The sequence below is a fragment of the Adiantum capillus-veneris genome, chromosome 13 (assembly GCF_014529385.1).
Source record: "Adiantum capillus-veneris isolate H3 chromosome 13, ASM1452938v2, whole genome shotgun sequence".
NCBI lineage: Eukaryota > Viridiplantae > Streptophyta > Polypodiopsida > Polypodiales > Pteridaceae > Adiantum > Adiantum capillus-veneris.
In genome coordinates this window covers 56,360,470-56,377,572 of record NC_140943.1, presented here as the reverse complement: position 1 = coordinate 56,377,572, position 17,103 = coordinate 56,360,470, and the positions used below count along the sequence as shown (strand labels likewise).

The 17,103-nt window shown below is 46.9% G+C and overlaps 2 protein-coding genes across 2 annotated transcripts in view; one reads left to right on the top strand and one right to left on the bottom strand.

Moving 5' to 3' along the window:
• The window catches only part of LOC147444044 (uncharacterized), an 85,596-nt gene extending 70,080 nt beyond the window's left edge, over nucleotides 1-15,516 (top strand). Inside the window, exons 4-5 of the mRNA XM_086526786.1 lie at nucleotides 14,676-14,714; nucleotides 15,157-15,516. Coding sequence (XP_086382912.1) covers nucleotides 14,676-14,714; nucleotides 15,157-15,225 — 108 coding nt within the window. The 3' untranslated portion in view covers nucleotides 15,226-15,516. The remainder of the gene's footprint in view (nucleotides 1-14,675; nucleotides 14,715-15,156) is intronic.
• Nucleotides 4,296-5,276, bottom strand: LOC147444045 (uncharacterized). The gene has a single exon (XM_086527641.1). It carries the CDS (start codon nucleotides 5,274-5,276, stop codon nucleotides 4,296-4,298), a length of 981 nt encoding a protein of 326 aa, XP_086383767.1.
• Nucleotides 15,517-17,103: the final 1,587 nt, after the last annotated feature.

Genomic DNA, 17,103 nt, shown 5'->3' with positions numbered 1-17,103 from the left:
GGCCCAAAGAAGAAGACTTTGCAGACCTTTAGGAAGTTCAAGTATCGCATGACCCACACATCAGAGTGGGCCGGCAAAGAGTCCTTTCGAGGATTCCGATGTTGTTGGCAATCTCCCTCGACGCCATACAGTTTGGTACCAGTACCTCGCTTTGAAAAGGAGGGGATGTCACGTGACACATCCAACCCTATGTGTCCGTGGACAAGCTACTTCATGACATGGGTTCAGTTCAGTTCAGTCAGTCTAGAATAGGAAGCGATCTGACACTTTTGTGAGTGTGTTCGCAGACCGTGCATGTCCAGACACTTGATTAGATGCATATCCTCTGGTTGCACACAACATGATCATTAGATTTCCATCAGAACCCATAAAGAGCATTTTTAAAGTGCATAGATCTATTTTCCCTATTTTTGACATTTTTCACTTATTATTTTTAAGTGACTTGTTGCAAAACTGGGTAGGGCAATTTTGCTAAGTTTGTATATAAGAAACCTAGCGCTAGCACTTTCTGTCAGAAGAGGCAGCAGGAGCACCTTGCTCAACAGGCAACTTCTCAGCAAGACCACCACAGAGGCCTAGCGTTTTTGCAAGAGATAGCAGAACCTAGCGTTTTTGGATTCAAGGCAAGCCCTGGCGTTTTGCACAGCAGATCAGCCCCGGCGATCCCAGAAGACGGTAGATTCCCAGCGTTAGCAGTTTTCCACCGCAGGAAGCAGAATTCAGCCTAGTGTTTCTGGATTGCAGTTCAGCCCTTAGCGTTTTGCAATTCCATCGCGACAGATTCAGCCCTAGGACCAGCGTTTTCAGTTTTCAGCCTTTAGACACAGCAGAACAAGTCCAGAACCTGGCAAATCTCACCTTCCTGCAACAGATCCTCGCCGCATGGTGAGATTCATCAAGGTTTGCAGTTTCGCCCGGAAAACGTAGATTTCAGCTGTTGGAATTAGGGTTGCAGAGAAACGCACACAGCTTGGAGAAGACGAAAGAAGCTCAAGGCACACAATAGAGAGTGTGTTACTTAGTGTGCAATAGATAGATAGATAGCCCTAGAGTGATGGGCGTATATACAATGCTCGGGGGAAAAAACCTCCTAAAGAGGGAAAAGATGCCCTGGCGGTCCTAGTGTGTTCACACACATCACTACCACATGTATATGGTAACAAATCCCCCCATGGAGTGATGCGGTGAACGAGAGCTGGCACATGAGTAAAGGGAAGTGCCATGCCCTGAGGACATGATTAGTCCACAAAGGGGAGTAAGTCGAAAGCTTTGCGGAAAGCTTCAAGCTTCTCACGAGACAATGCCTTGTGAAAAGGTCTGCAAGGTTGTCCTGTGTTGGCACATAATCTTAAGCTGATCTCATTGTCAGAGCGCATTGGTAGTCAGAGCGCATTGGCAGCAGAATTCAGCCTGAAAGAACTGGGTTCCTCGCAACTGCCAATGCGCTCTGACTGTCAGTGTAGATAGTGTTGGCAGTGTCCTGTCCAACACCCAAATCAGCCATAAGGCGTCTGAGCCATACACACTCAACCGTAGCTATGAAGACTGCCCTGTACTCAGCCTCACAACTTGAAGTGGCCATAGTAGGTTGCTTCTTGCTCAACCATGATATACATGAACTGCAAAGCATGAAACAAAAACCACTTGTGGACACTCGCGTGTCAAAACAACCAACCCAATCTGAGTCCGAGAAAGCATGTAAGTCTGGCGGCAATGATCCCCCCTTGGGATAAAACAAGCCAAGATGTAAAGTGCCACTAAGGTAGCGGAACATCCTCTTGACAGCCTGCCAATGCTTAGACCCTGGGCTATGCATAAATTTGGTGACCTGTGAGACTGCAAACTAAATATCCGGCCTTGTGTTGCATACATAAATGAGGCAGCCAACAGCAGTTTGATAAAGAGTGACATCAACAGGATCGCCAGCATCATGTAGACTCAACTTCAAACCTGTTTCCATGGGAGTGACAATAGGTTTGCAATCCTCAAGTCCAAACTTACATAGCAATGTCTCTATGTAACTTTGATCAAGTGATCATTAGCTTTACAATAATGGCAACGCATCTTCTTTTTGCCCTTATCACCAGAATTTCCAGACGAATTGTTGCCAGCAGAAGCATTAGGAACATAAATTTTGCCACTCACAGCAGAACCATAAGAAGTGGCTGCATTGCTGTTACCACCCTTTCTTTGAGAAGCAATAAAAGCCTGTTCAACTGCACGCTGCCTAGTCTTGTTTTTTTCTGGAAAGTGACTCTTGCAACAACAATGTGCATAATGCATCAAACTTGACAACTTGAGGATTTCCTTGGGTCATCAGTCTCCAAGTACTAGCAAAAGTCTGGTAGGAATCTGGTAAGGCATCAAGAACAGTCTGCACAAGGGAACTGTCTGAAATGACTTCACCTGCAGAAATAAGTTGCTCATTGATATCCTTGACACCAGCAAGGAAAGTGTCCATATCATCTTCCTCATGCATAATCTTCAACTCCAGCTCTTTACGCAGCAAAGCAATTTTAGCCTCATTGCGACTTGCATAAAGACCAGCCAAAATATCCCAAGCCTGTTTTGCAGATTTTGCTGAACGAATGTGAGGAACAATGGTGCGCTTCACAGACAACGCAATCAATGCATGAGCCTGCGCATCCTTTACATCCCAACGAGCTTGTTCTGCCGTAGGCAAAACAACTCTAATAGCAACAATCCTTGCAACAAGACCTGCAACATCCTCAACATCGCCCTGCAACATCCTCAACATCGCCTACATCCTCAGACCCGGGACATACATCAATGCCCTACACAATATTCCAGACGCCCTTTGACACAAGAACGTGTTGCATTATATAAGCCCACATAGGATAATTGTCCCCATCCAACCTATCCTCAGCAGCAAACATCTTGAAGACATCTGTGTTGTTGTCAGCCATGGTAAATGCTGCAACTGATGTGAAAATTGCCCGAAAATAGGAGAAACGGAGCAGGAACAACACTTGCTATATAACCGTAGAAGACTGTAAGGCACTTGCTATGCAGAAAACGGCACTGACAGAAATTCTGCACAAAATGACGAAATTGCTTGTGCAGACCTACCTGTAGTGGAAACGGAGGCCGAAATGAGCCCCTATAAGAAATCTGAGCAGACTGATCTCTATGAGCTCACCCGAAATATTTGTCGACCTGCAAACGCTCGCCAAACCTCATTGTAATCAGAGAAAGTGAGCAGGCGTGTGCTGGAGTAGCTGGCGACTAAGCTCGGGAGGACATAACCTGCTCTGATACCAATTGTTGGAATTAGGGTTGCAGAGAAACGCACACAGCTTGGAGAAGACGAAGGAAGCTCAAGGTACACAATAGAGAGTGTGATACTTAGTGTGCAATAGAAAGATAGATAGCCCTAGAGTGATGGGCGTATATACAATGCTCGGGGGAAAAACCTCCTATAGAGGGAAAAAATGCCCCGGCGGTCCTAGTGTGTTCACACACATCACTACCACTTGTATATGGTAACATCAGCATCTGCGTTTTCAGCGCGTCGTCGTTGCATCATCGTCATCGCCATCGTCCTCGACATAGAGTCAAGATTCAGCAGATAAAGATTTGTAGATTTCAGCCATTAGCATTTTCAGATTTCAGCTCGTCTCGTCGTCGTCCTCATCGTCGTCGACATCGTCAGCAAGTCCAACATTGTAGAGATTTGTGCAATCAATAGTAGACCGCTCTCGCCATAGAGAGTGGGGCCTTCGGAGGAGGGTTTGACAACATTCTGGTGTTGAATTCTTCTTTCTCTATCTCTCAGTCTCATGCACCTTCATTCACAGTGTTTACCACTTTGTTTGTGATCATTTGCACTCTCTCACTAAAGGAACGGAAGGCTCTCCCTTCCGTAAGTAAAAGGAACCTTGAGCACAGTTCGGAGCACTCATCTTGAGCAAAGTTCAACATTCACTTCCGCTGCACCTTACAGATAGCTCAATCCGTATCCACATGTAGTGTGCCTCTGGGTCGCGGGCTACTATCTGTATCCTGCTATGAAGTGAGCGGCGATAGAGGATTGCTACTCCACCAGATCCTCTAGAAGTGTTGTGCTGTGTGCACTTCATGTGTAGAGACTCCCACTGGTAATCCTGTACTCGAGGTAGGCCTCTCTCGGGACTCGCATGTGTCTCTGTGAGTAGAACAATGTCTCGGTCATGTATCACCTCCTCTAGTCTCCCTAGATGTGTCCAGAGAGAGCCATTGCAGTTCCAAACTGCCATGTGTATCTCCTCGTATACTGTCCCATAGGCCGCGAGTCCCTATGCTACGGCCTTGCCATCAATGATGACTCGACTGTCTCGGTAGGAGGCCCGTTTCCCCTCTTTGGGTGCTTGTTGTACTCGAGGCATGCATGCTCTCCTATGTTCTACTTGCATCTTTGTGAGGTCATCATCAAGGTAGATGGGTGCCCCTGTGAGTCCTCGTAGGATGACGCTCTTGCGGATGAAGAGGATACGGGCTTCTTCCGATGGAAATTGGAGGATGAGGGCCCTCTTTTTGGTTGGGTCTTTACCGACTCTCCAAGCTTTGGTGAAGGGGGTTGGGACTTCTATCTTGTACCCAAGTTTGGTACATAGGGTTTTGCCATCTTTCTTGGGAGTGGAGTCTTTCCCTTCTTCCATGCCAGTGACTCGTACATTTAGGCGGCGGGCATGCCGCATCTTCTCCTCTTCGAGTGTGGTGTGTACAAGGAGGGCCTCTTCCTTGTGAGCGTCCTCTTTGGCTTCTTTTTTAAGGTTCTTCTTGACCACCTCCACCCACCCTTCCTTTGTGGCCTCGAGCTTGTCTTCCAAGCTTTCGGTGAGAGCTTTGGTGAGTTCTTCCTTGATGGCCTCTTTGGTTTTATTGTTTATTTCACCTTCCTCGGGGGTGAGGGATGCGATTGAAGCATTGAGGATGGCCATTTGTTCTTGCATCTCCTCCTCCTCCTTTTTCCATCCTTCTTGGGCCTCCTTCCACATTGCGAGCTCCTTCCTTGTCTCCTCGTCTTTAATCTCTTTTTCTATGACCCACTCCTCTTTCTCCTTATTCAAGGCGTCCACTTCCTTCTTGAGCTTGGAGAGATGGTTGATGATAGTGTTGATGGCGGAATCTGTCATTTTCTTGTTCTCCTTGATTGTGGCATTGAGCTTGTCATCCATCTTGGTTAATTCCTCCTTGGTCACTCCTCCTTTTGCCATCTTGGAGCTTTCTTGATTTGTTCGTTTGTCTTTCGTGACTTGAGTGTTGAGGGGAGTCATGATGAAAGATAGGGTTATGGATGGATGTGGGTAGGTGTGTGTGGATAATGTGCAATGAGGGGGCAACAGACGGGGGTGGGGGATGTGCAATGTGGGTAGTGGGTGATGTGAAAGTGCTATGTGTGTATGTGTGTGTGTAGGGGCAACAATAGGGAGGGATAGGGGCGGCAACATTGGTGCGGGTGCAGCAGCTACACAGCAGGTGGGACTAAAGTGGGGCGGCAGCACTGGTGCAGGTACAGCAGCTACACAGCGGGCGGGACTGCAGTGGAGCGGCAGCACTGGTGCAGGTGTAGCAGCTACATAGCGGGTGGGACTGCAGTGGAGCGGGAGCACTGTGGGGAAGCAGCGCGCAAGTACCAGGCAGCACGTAGGTACCAGCAGGCAGGGCGCATGTAAAAACAAGCAGGAGTCGTGGCGGGCGTTGCGTGAGCAAGCGGGGGGGGGGGGGGGGGTGGCGGGCGCACAGAGAAAGAAAGAAAGATTTTTAACGTCTATGTCAGGCCGAAATCGGCCTATGAGACAAATCAAATGTACATGGTGTGTATGTCATCCGTCTATCGGAAAGACAAATGAAACAAAAACTGATACAAAACTGAACTGAGTGTAGGTAGTGGGGTATCTGAGGAGGGATGGAGCTCTATCTCTAGGGGTATATGCATGTCTATATGCTCAAGGTAGTACAATCATGAGAATGCATCAAGCTATCTAGCTCCATCCTGTACTAATGGGGGGATGTAAGATGTGGTACATGGGCGGGTCTGGTGCCAAGGCTGCCCGGATGAAAGCTGTCGGGTCGGCCCTCATCCGGGCCACTCGCTCCTCAGTGGCACGGCGCTCCCGGGCTCGGATCTCCTCGATCTGTCGGTGGTGGGAGCTCGCGCCCCTGTAGCCTGTGACTCGTGGTCGTCGTCTAGCTCGGCTCACCTCCGCCTGTGGGAGTGTCACTCCCCTCTGAGTGTCTGGTGGGGGAGGGGCGGTAATCCTCTGAAAGAAGTCTGTGAGCTGCGACTGTCTCCCCTCTGTCTGTGTAGCTGTGTGTGGCTGTAGTAGTGTGTCCCGATGGCTCTGTATCTCTAGTAAGAACCGTCCGAGCTGTCTCTGATCTCGAGAGTCCATGATCTCTCGGAGAGTGGGCTGTCCTCTGAATAGGGCCTCATACCTGCCTCTGATCTCAGTGTATGCTCTGCATCTACATACAAAGTGCTCCTCACTCTCCACCTCCTCTGTGCAGGCTCTGCAGACGCGCTCCTCAGTGGGAACACCAGTATGTCTCCCGATCTCAATCTCTAACCTGTGTGAAGCCACTCTCAGCTGACCAATCGCCACCCGTGAGCTATGTGGCATATATGTGTCCATGTAGCGTGGTCTCTGTATGAACCCCCCGGACAATATGGTGAGAAACTGGTCTCTGTAATCTGACATCCTCGTCCCCAAGCCAGGTGACTCCCAGACTCTCCTAGTGTATAGCTGCCACAGATCCTGTCTCAGTACCAAGTTCCTCTCACTGCGAGAGAGGTGAACATATGGTGAGTGGGGGTCGTACTGGAATGGTGGTAGGCTCTCCATGTCAAGACCGTGTCCCTCAAACCATGCTCTGACCTGTGAGTACCATGCTCTCTCATGCCCACTCTCTGATAGCTGTATAGCTGCCTCAAATGCTCTACGAGTAAGTCTGTCAGGAGGTAGCTCTCTCATCCTCTGGATGAAGCAGACTGTCTGGAATAGTGCCTCTACCACCATGGGTGGTGTGGCGAGCTCGGCTCTAATAATGTCATGTGGCACTGTCTTCTTGCTGCGGAGCAAGCGTGAGATCATACATACCTATGGCCTCTCAAGCTGTGTCCACTGGTCAGCTGTCAATCCTGGTGCCCATACTGCCGCCGAGTACATCAAGGCCGGGGTGACTAAGGTGTCGAAAAGCCACCCCTTCGTGCGGGGTTCCTGAAAGTGTGCCTGGTGGCATCTCCGCTCTAGCATGGCCAGAGCTGCATATCCTCGGGTGAGCCTGTCAGCAGCAGCCTGCCTCATAGTGAAGGGTCCTGGTAGGCTGGTGAATGTGATGCCAAGGTAGACATAGGAGGTGACTACATCAACCTTTCCTCCTGCTGCTGTGAAGGTGGCAGCGCTCCTCACTGCACTGGATGTGTGAAAGATCATAACCTTGGTTTTGCCAAGGTTCACAGTCAACCCCTTGTGTGTGCTGAATTCGTCCAAGGCCTCAAGATGGCGTTGCAAGCCCTCAGGTGACTCTGAAATCAACACAATATCATCAACATATAACATGATGTGGACCGGAGTACCTGCCAAGTCGCTCCCCTCTCCCCCTGCTCGCAGTATGTAGTCGGAGATCTCGTCGATGTAGAGCCCAAAGAGTGTCGGGGAGAGTGGGCATCCTTGCTTAACACCAATGGTGCTAGCAATGGTCTCTGAAAAACCGCCTGGGCAACGAACTCAACCCGTCACCTTCTCGTAGAGAGCATATATGGCCCAAATCATCTCTGTTGGTACCCCAATGCTGTGAAGGCGCTGGAAGAGTCTCTCACGTGGGACTGTGTCAAAGGCCTTGCGGAAATCCACAAAGCAGCAGTAAAGCCTCTTCTTCCGCGCCTTTGCCCCATCAATGAGGCAGCGCAGAACGAAGATGTGATCAGTGGTGGAGAAAGCTCGTCTGAAACCTGCCTGGCCTGGAGCTCGTAAACCCTCGATCTCTGCGTAGCAGCTGAGCTGTGCCTCAAGTACTGCTCCATATAGCTTGGCCATCGTGTGGCCAATCATGATAGTCCTGTAGTTCCCTGGATCCAGGGTGTCGCGAGATTTGTGGATAGGCACTATGGTGTGCTGTGTCCACTCCTCTGGGAAGCCCTCCCCTATAGCCCGGTTGAAGACATGTGCAATCAACGGGGCTATAGTGGAGGCCGCATAAATGATGTGCTCACTCTGTAATCCAGTATGGTCAGCTGATCGTCTGTGCTGCATGCGGCGTATGGCCCTCTCTACCATCTGTGCTGTAAAGAAGGAGGAGCACGTGGGGCGTGGCTCGTGTGGCTGTGGGATAGGAGGCTGTCCTGGCACCTCGTAAAGTCGCTCTGCATAATCATGCCATATCTGTGGATCCTCAATAGCTGTAGTCAGACGTGGCTCGCGCAGGGTGCGCCATGCTGTCGCGCTATCCATGCTCATGAATAGGCGGTATAGCTCAAGCTCCTGTGCCTCTTCGAATGCTCGCCGCTTTTGGCGTGTCAGCGTCTTCATATGCCGTCTGGCCTCTCTCTCTGTGATCTCTCCTAAGGCTCGCTGTGCGCGGAGGCGTCGGTATAGCTCTCTGCACTCATCATCATACCAGCGGTTCTGAGGCATAGTCCCGGGGGGGGGAGTGCGTCCTGTGTGAGTGGTGTGTGGAAAGGAGCTAATAGCTGAAGTGTGGAGAACGGAAGAGATATGTGATGTGAGAACTGAGAGTGGTGTGGATGGGTGGAGGAGGCATAGGCCATGCTCGACCTCGGCCGAGTAAAGAGAGGCTAGCTCATGTGTGAAATGGATGGTGGTGTGTGGAGTGTGCTGTGGAGCTGTGTGGGATGGTATCTCCGGTGATGGAGAAAGAGAGGTATGTGTGGTCGGCTCCGATGGGTATGGGTGGAATGGTGAAGGATGTGATAAGGTGTGTAGCCTCCCTGGGTCCCAGAATATAGTCGACTGTACTCCCCCCTCCCTCTGCAACTCCATGTGGCATACAAGTCAGGCCCCCTGAGGTGGGCCACTGGACCATCCCGTTATAAATAACGAGACGGTGCTGGGAGCCAAGTCGAAGTAGATGTCGTCCGTAGGCTGTGACTGGAGCTCTGTCTGCTGTATCTCTCATAGTAGCCTCCTCATCTAGAGTGTGTAGTGCCTCTGGGTCCTCGTGGTCATATGTTTCACACTGCTCACTGCGCATACGAGCATTGAAGTCTCCCATAAGGAAGACTTCACCCAGTGTGGAGTATTCCATAATCTCCTCCGTGAGGCATGTGTACGGTGACTCCTGCTCAATAGGGGCGAATCTGGAGCCTGTGGGAGCAAAGTAGCAAAGGGCAATGTAGACGATCCTGTCTCGTGAGAGCTCGAGGCGAATCCACATGTAGCGGGCCTGTGGGTCCCGGGCAACAATCTGTAGTCTACTGTGAAGCCCCTGTCTAAAGAGTATGGCCACTCCTCCTGAGCCACGAGTGGTGTGCTGGCGCATACACCCCCGATGTAGAGACTCCCACTGGAATCCATGTATCCGTGGTAGCCCTCTCTCTGGGCTCTCGTGTGTCTCTGTAAGTAGAATGATGTCTCGACCTCTCATCACCTCCTCAAGTCTCTCTGGGTGTGTCCATAGGTCTCCATTGCAATTCCAAACCGTGACATGAATCTCCTCGTGTGTCCCACAGGCCGCGAGTCCCTATGCGATGGTCTTGCCATCAATGATAACCCTACCATCTCGATATACTGCCTTCTTCCCTTCTTTGCGGGCTTGGTGGACTCTAGGCATGCACGCGCGACGGTGATCTTGTTGCATCTTTGTGAGGTCATCATCAAGATAAATCGGGGGGCCTTCTAGCCCTCTCAAGATGACCCTCTTTCGGAGGAAAGAAGTTCGAGACTCCTCGGAGGCGAATTGGAGGATGAGAGCTCTCTTCTTTGGATCTTTGCCGGCTCTCCAAACTTTGGAGAAAGGGATCTCTTCTTCCTTGTATCCCACTTTCTTGCATAAAGCTTTCCCATCGCTCTCGGGTGTAGACCCTTCTTCTTCTTTGATGCCGGTCACTCGCACATTGAGACGGCGAGCTTGTCGCATCTTCTCCTCCTCGATGGTTGTGTGTACGATGAGTACCTCATCTTTTTGGGCTTCCTCCCTTGCAACCTTCTTGATGTTCTTTTTGACCACTTCGACCCATCCTTCTTTGGTGGCCTCTAATTTGTCCTCAATGCTTGCGGTGAGGGCTTTGGTGATCTCCTCCTTGAGGGCTTCCTTAGCCTCCTCTTTAATCTCTCCTTCTTCGGGGGTGAGGGATGTGATGGAAGCATGAAGGAGATCGATTTGTGCCTTCATCTCTTCTTGCTCTTTCCTCCATCTCTCCCTCTCCTTCCTGTTCTCCCGTTCCCTTCTCTCCTTCTCCTCTTTGAGATTTTGGATTTCCGCTCTCATGTCCTCCTTCTCTTCGTTCCATAGCTTGATGAGGGTGGCTTTCTCCTCCTCCCATATCTCTCTCTCCATCCGCCATTCTTTCATGTCCTTCTCCAATTGTGCAAGCCTCTTGTTCGTGAGCATGAACGTTGTCTTCATTGTCGATGCCGGCGTCTTGATGATGGGGGAAGACATGGCTGTCTTCGTAACTACCCTCTCTTCATATTGTGAAGAAGAGGGGAGAAGGGGAAGAGAGGGAGTACTTGTATGTATGCGTGTATGTGTGTAGTGTGTGTGTGGGTATGTATCCGTGTGTGAGAGATTGGGGGCAGCGGGCCTGGTGCACTTGGTAATGCTGCCACAGTGAGGCAGCGGCAAGTGCTACAGCCTTGGCGGCGTGCAGTCGCAACAGGTCAGCTACAATGGGTTCAGCAGCAGCAGCAGTGGCGCGCGCAGAGGGTGAAACAGCAGCAGCAGTGGCGCGCGCAGGAGCAACAGCAGTGGCGCGCGCAGGAGCAGCAGCAGTGGCGCGCAGAGAGAGAGAGAGAGAGAGAGAGAGAGAGAGAGAGAGAGAGAGAGAGAGAAACGCTAGGTATGGTGAAGAGGGGGCGATCAGCCCCCCATGACTACCAAAGCAAGAGACCCTCAGTACAATGCCAGATGTATGTGTATCCGGTACCCCCCTAGCCCCATATATAGGTGCCCAAGGGGAGGTAGGGCAATGCAAGGAAAAATCCCCACGACCCAACAAGGAAAAATAACCCATGGTGGGTGCCCACTACAAGTGGGCGGCGGACCCCAAACTTGGGCAGCCGGACCAGGTACAACCTAGACTATGGGTGGCCAGCCTGGAGACATACTAGCCATGCAAGTATGCCTAGACTTGAGTGAAGCAACAGAGTGGTGTAAGTCTAACACCCCCTCTCAACACCGGTGAGAATGTTGCCTTGTCTACTGTGACACTCATCGAGCTTGTAGAAACTCCATAAACTTGGGATTCTGCACCAACCGGGTAAACACATTCACAGTAGCTACCAACTGTGTCCTGGACGCATTCACATCAATAAAAGGTACGGACAGTGCTGGCCGTGAACTTTCACCAACCTCATACACTGGAGGAATAGTGTGCCTGTCCACTGAGAGGAACCCTCTTCTCTAGTGTCATTTGTCCTGTTAGCCAAAGTGGAATTCCAAGTACGTGTGCTTTGTGTCTTCGCCCAAAACGGATCAAGGCTCACTTCTTGAGGAAAAAGTGATGTTGTTCCAACGATGGAACCATGAAACCGGCCTATAGCCTCACTAAAGGGCGGTAAACTTTGGCTTTCTGTACGTTGTTTAACTTTATCTATACTTCACGAATAAACCTGTAACTGGAATTCACCACTTCACAATAGTTTACGACTTAGTAGCTAGAGTGCTCCCAAGTAGATAGTGACACCCTGTTGGGCCCAAAGGTTGGCACCCCTTTCGGTATTTCTTTATTCCAATTAAACTTGGTGAAAAATCTGTAATCTTATATGAGTTGTCCCACTTTTATTGGGCTGAAAATTCCCCACTCTAGCCCAATTTCGATAGCATAACCAGAGTAAAAGGCTTCACAGACAAAATCCCCATGTAATAGGTGACTTTCCACGTGCGTTAGAGCACTTTTACAAATCTGGCGCAGTGGCGAGAAATTCCTAGTACCCACCAACTTATGAAGTCTTGCCGAGGGGCCTAAATGACTTAAACTGAACCAGAAAGTGTGAAGAAACTGCCATTAACTGTAGTGAGTATAATCTTGCCGACTCCCTGAACTAGATAAAAGGCAGTGTTGGCACAAGTAATAGTATTCTCATTAGGAACAACATCAAGAGAAGTGAACAAGTCATGATGAGATGTAGTATGCTTTGTAGCACCACTATCAAAATACCGTACATGTGAATTGCAGCCTCAATCATGCATGCATTATGAACAAAAGGGTGATGTTGACTTTGCAACACTAAAAGCCCATTTTTCATTAACAACAAACTTTGGAGATTCGGCAATGGCTGATTTGAAGAAGATTCACTTTCTTTCTTATGTGCGTCTTTAGCCTTTAGCTTAGGACATTGCTTTATCAAGTGATCAATAGCTCTACAATAGTTGCAATGCAACTTTTTTTTTCCTTCTCAGTAGATCTACCAGATTCATTTCTGTTATGGGAGGCATTTGTTGTGGATGGTTTGCTACCTGAAGAAGGAACATTGGATTTAGTAGCATTGTTATTACTACGTCTTTTTGTTCAACAACAAAAGCATGATTGACAACACGTTGCTTAGCCCCGTTTTTCCTCGACATAGCCTCTAGTAACGGCAATCTGACCAACCCATCAAACTTAGTAGCATTATCAGTGCTCTGTGCAACAAGGCTCAAAGTTGAAGCAAAAGTCTGATACGAGTCTGTGGTAATGCATCTAGGACAATCTGCACAAGTGAATGTTCGGGAATGACTTCACTTGCATCAATAAGTTGCTCGTTGATATCTTTGATTTCAGTAAGAAAAATGTCCATGTCATCTTCCTTGTGCGTAATCTTTGATTCTAGCTGTTTGCGTAGGTTTACTATTTTTGCCTCATTGTGACTTGCATACAATCTAGCTAAATGTCTTACGCTTGCTTTGTTGTTTTTGCTGAACGAATGTGCGGAGTAATGATGCGCTCGATAGATAGCGCATTCAATGTATGCGCTTGTGTATCTGTACTATCCCAACAAGCTTGTTGAGATGTAGGTAAATCAACACGAGCAGTAGGAGTAGAACTGCTAGAACCTGCAACATCCTCCACAGAACCTGGACGTACATCGAAACCTATAACAAGCTTCCATACACCCTTGGAAACAAGTACATACTACATCATGTAAGCCCATTTTAGAGATTTTAGAGATTGGCAATAGCCTTGGTGTTGTGTTCAGTGAGGGTGGTGTGCACCGTGCGATGGTGTTTATACCCCTGCTCTCAAATTGATTCTTCAACTTTCTATCGTGAAGAATCTTGCTGGTTTCATCTCTCGCCCTACTATCCATGGAAGTGATATACAACATAGAGGTTTTTTTCATTGCTTTACCAGGACACTGTTTTGTCTGTGGTAGAGCAAGACATACTGCTGATGGGTGCACTAGGAGGGTAGAGTATCCAAAGGAGAGACAACACACATTGTTAAAGGAGATAGAGAGGCATCATCAATTTCTAGGAGGACAGAGGCTAAGAGGGCTAGGAGGAGAAACAAGGTTTCATCCGTGCATATATGCTGATTCAAATAGTGGCACATCCGTATGCCACAAATTCATTTAGTACAGTTTTTAATTTTTAATTTTTTTTGTGTGGCATGTCGTTGACACTGCTGGGCAAGGGTTTTTGTATGTGGCATAGGCTTTTTAGCCTTTTGTGAGTCTCCAGCTATTAGAGAGATTCGGTGGTCCCATCAGTGATTCATGTGAATTATGGAGTCATTTTTATTTCATTTTATTTTATATTGTGTATGGCATTGGAATTTTGGGATTGTCTACATTGTTTTGGTGACATGCTTGCAGCTGTCTCCTCCCAGTACTCTCAAAGCTAACACTGTCATTCTTTTCTCAACGCCTCCTGCTATCAAAGTGCGACACACCATGCAGTGAATGCTTTGGGCTTATCCTGGATTCATCTAGTTATATGTTTAAATCGTATAGCAGATATACAAACTTCACCCTTGTTTTTGTCCGAGTTACAACCAGTATTGTGCTAATTCTCTCTATTGTGCTTATGCCCTATCGACTAGTCTGAAGTTGTTTGTATACTTCCTATTTAATGTTTCTTTTAGTGCTTGGCTTCATTATGACTGAGCCTGCCTTGCATCTGTAAAGTTATGGCAGAAACTCAGTGTGTGAGTGTGTGAGCATATATTGGTACCTAGTTCTACACCCACTATTGGGCATTAAGGACGTTAGTAGGGATGTCGTAGTATATAGTCAATACTAAGCATGATGGAGCTGATGGTGATATTGTCTTATGGATGACTACCAAACGTGCACTTTCCTTTAAAGGGGAGATTGGGCTTATTCTGGATTCATCTAGGTCTATATCGGATTTGAAAACTCATTCTTGGCTAAAAACTTGCCTAACTGAAAAATCTTGATTAATCTGCTGATATACTAATCAAGAGACATTGTGTTCTTAGTGTCTTTGTATTCTTAAGTAGTCATCACAAAACGTTTTATAATGATCCCATATTCCTTTTTAATTTTGTGTAGGTTATGGCAGCCATTGGAACACATCCTGCGCATGTAAAGGTACTACTCGCTTCAGTACCCTTCACTTGCGAATAGAGTGCTGAATGAAGAGTGCATTCTTTAGTTATCTGCTTGAAGACTGGCATTTTTCACTTGGGTCGTTAGGAAATCCTTCTTATAGAGCGGATGCATTCAAAGCACCATGTTCACATGACAACATTGCAAAAGTTTCTGCATATTCTAATTAGCCATTTGTGATGCACCTTTTACAGCAAGAGTAATTATCTGTTCATCCTTAATGATATGTACAGCAAGATTGATAATCTATTTATCCTTAATGATACATAAAGTATACATACATACATGCATACATATATATGCACACATATAGTTATATATGTGTATGGAACCCGCGCACAAGCACATGTACGCACAGAGTAGTAGTATGATTCGGATGGGCTAAGACAACTCTTCCATCGGTGATTTGACTGGTTATTTAAAGGTAGCTTTGGAGATTCAGAAGTGCCCAAGGCCAACAATCCAAACAGAAAGCAATGGAGCAGCCAGTTAAGAAGCAAATCTTGGGGATATATATATATATATATATATATGTTCAAATTGACAATTCACCAACTTCTGTGAAGCCTCAGCCATTTCCACAGTGCATATTTTCAGTCTAGTCCAGAATATTAGATAGCTTGTATCCAAGCGTGCTTTCGTGCTGTGGTATGCAAAGCTGGTCAAGATACCTAAAACTTAATTGTCTGAACCCAACATTGATCTTCTGCTTTTAAAAACCAAGGACATTGTATTTGTGAGGCTGTTTTTGATCTTAAGTTCTTTAGTTGGGTGGTTGAGCTGATTGAAGGAGAATAAGATGCAGGAAGTTGGGGTAAGTGCTAAGCTTTCATCTTTGCTGGCAGAAAGGCAAGTGTACAGTGGAAAACTTTCCATTTTATCTTTACGTTTATACTATTCCTACCTTTTTTTAATTTCTTCTTGTCTAGAGTCATGCCTCTCTCTCTCTCTCTCTCTCTCTCTCTCTCTCTCTCTCTCTCTCTCACACACACACACACACAAATGAAAGGGAGTGCATGTGTCTGTCTCTAGGCGCCTTGTTACAATGGTTGTTACTGAAGTGGAACTCATGGGACAACACATAAGATGTTGTCAGCATGGAATCATACTTGCTGCTGTCAAGATCATATAGACAGTGACATTCCCTTCTTGTCAACTTGTATTGTTTTGAGGGCATCCTAAGTAAGCAAAGTTGATTTGATAAGTTAATCTTGATGTGGAATTGAAGATGGACTACTTTTTGGCTACCATGGATTAGTTGTCCTGTTTCAAGAAACATAAGAGAAATTGTAGGAGCCCGTCCACGGGAAATGGAATTCAGTACATTGCAATGACAAAAGGTTATTTAGTACATTGTAATGGAATTCAGTACATTGCAATGACATAAGATTATTTAGTTTGAGTAGAACCGACGAGAAAGAAAGTAGATCTCACGCTCTTGTTGTTTGAAAGGCTACTCCACTGTGTATCCAAGACATGGCAATGTCTACATGTTGCTTGATCCCCATTTTTGAAAAGGTAAAGCAATTTCGAAGCTTTGCAAGGCATTTACTAGCGTGTAGAAGTTGTGATGCTCCTCTCATTATAAAATACTCTTCCCTCTAGAACATCATGATCCCTCTTGCATTTTACTCTACTCTTGTCTACATGAAGTTAGATTTCAATATGAGAGATCCAAAATGAGAGCCACTTACTCTTTGCTACTCTAATGTGACAAACCCCAAGGTCTTCCAAGGTAATAGCAAACTACTATCTATTGTGTGGTACTTAATCACTTTGCAAAAGGCTACTCATTTGGTTTATGTTGTATGGACTCTTAGCCAGTCGTGCCTTCTTTGGCGACAACTTTTGATTTAAAATACAACCCACAATCACTTGAAAAAGAGAAAGGCAAGGCCTAGCCAAAGTCCTTACAATATTAAACTCAATGAGTAGGCTTTTGCAATGTGGATATGCACCACACAATTGACAATAGTTTGTTATTTGCCTTAAAAGACTTTAGGATTGCCATATTAGAGTGGTAAAGAGTAGGCGGCTCTCATTTTCAATCTCTGATTTCGCAATTTGACTCCATAAGATTGTTCTTTTTTTCCTTTGTAATCAGTTATGGAGGTGGTAGATTTGTAATTGCTGATCTCTTTTGAAAACAATAGTTTTTGGAGGGAAGCCATTGTAAGGTTTGAAAATGAATCCACTTTACAAGCTGAAAATGAGCTATTTGAAAATTCTCAACCTCGTATTTGTGTGCTTTTGACATTTAGCTTTAGAATCTTATGCATGGGCGTCCCATTAGAAGTACTATGCAAAAGATTCAAGATGAATATCGAAAGTACACAATTGTTAATGTCGAGTTTCTAATAGCTAGTGATGG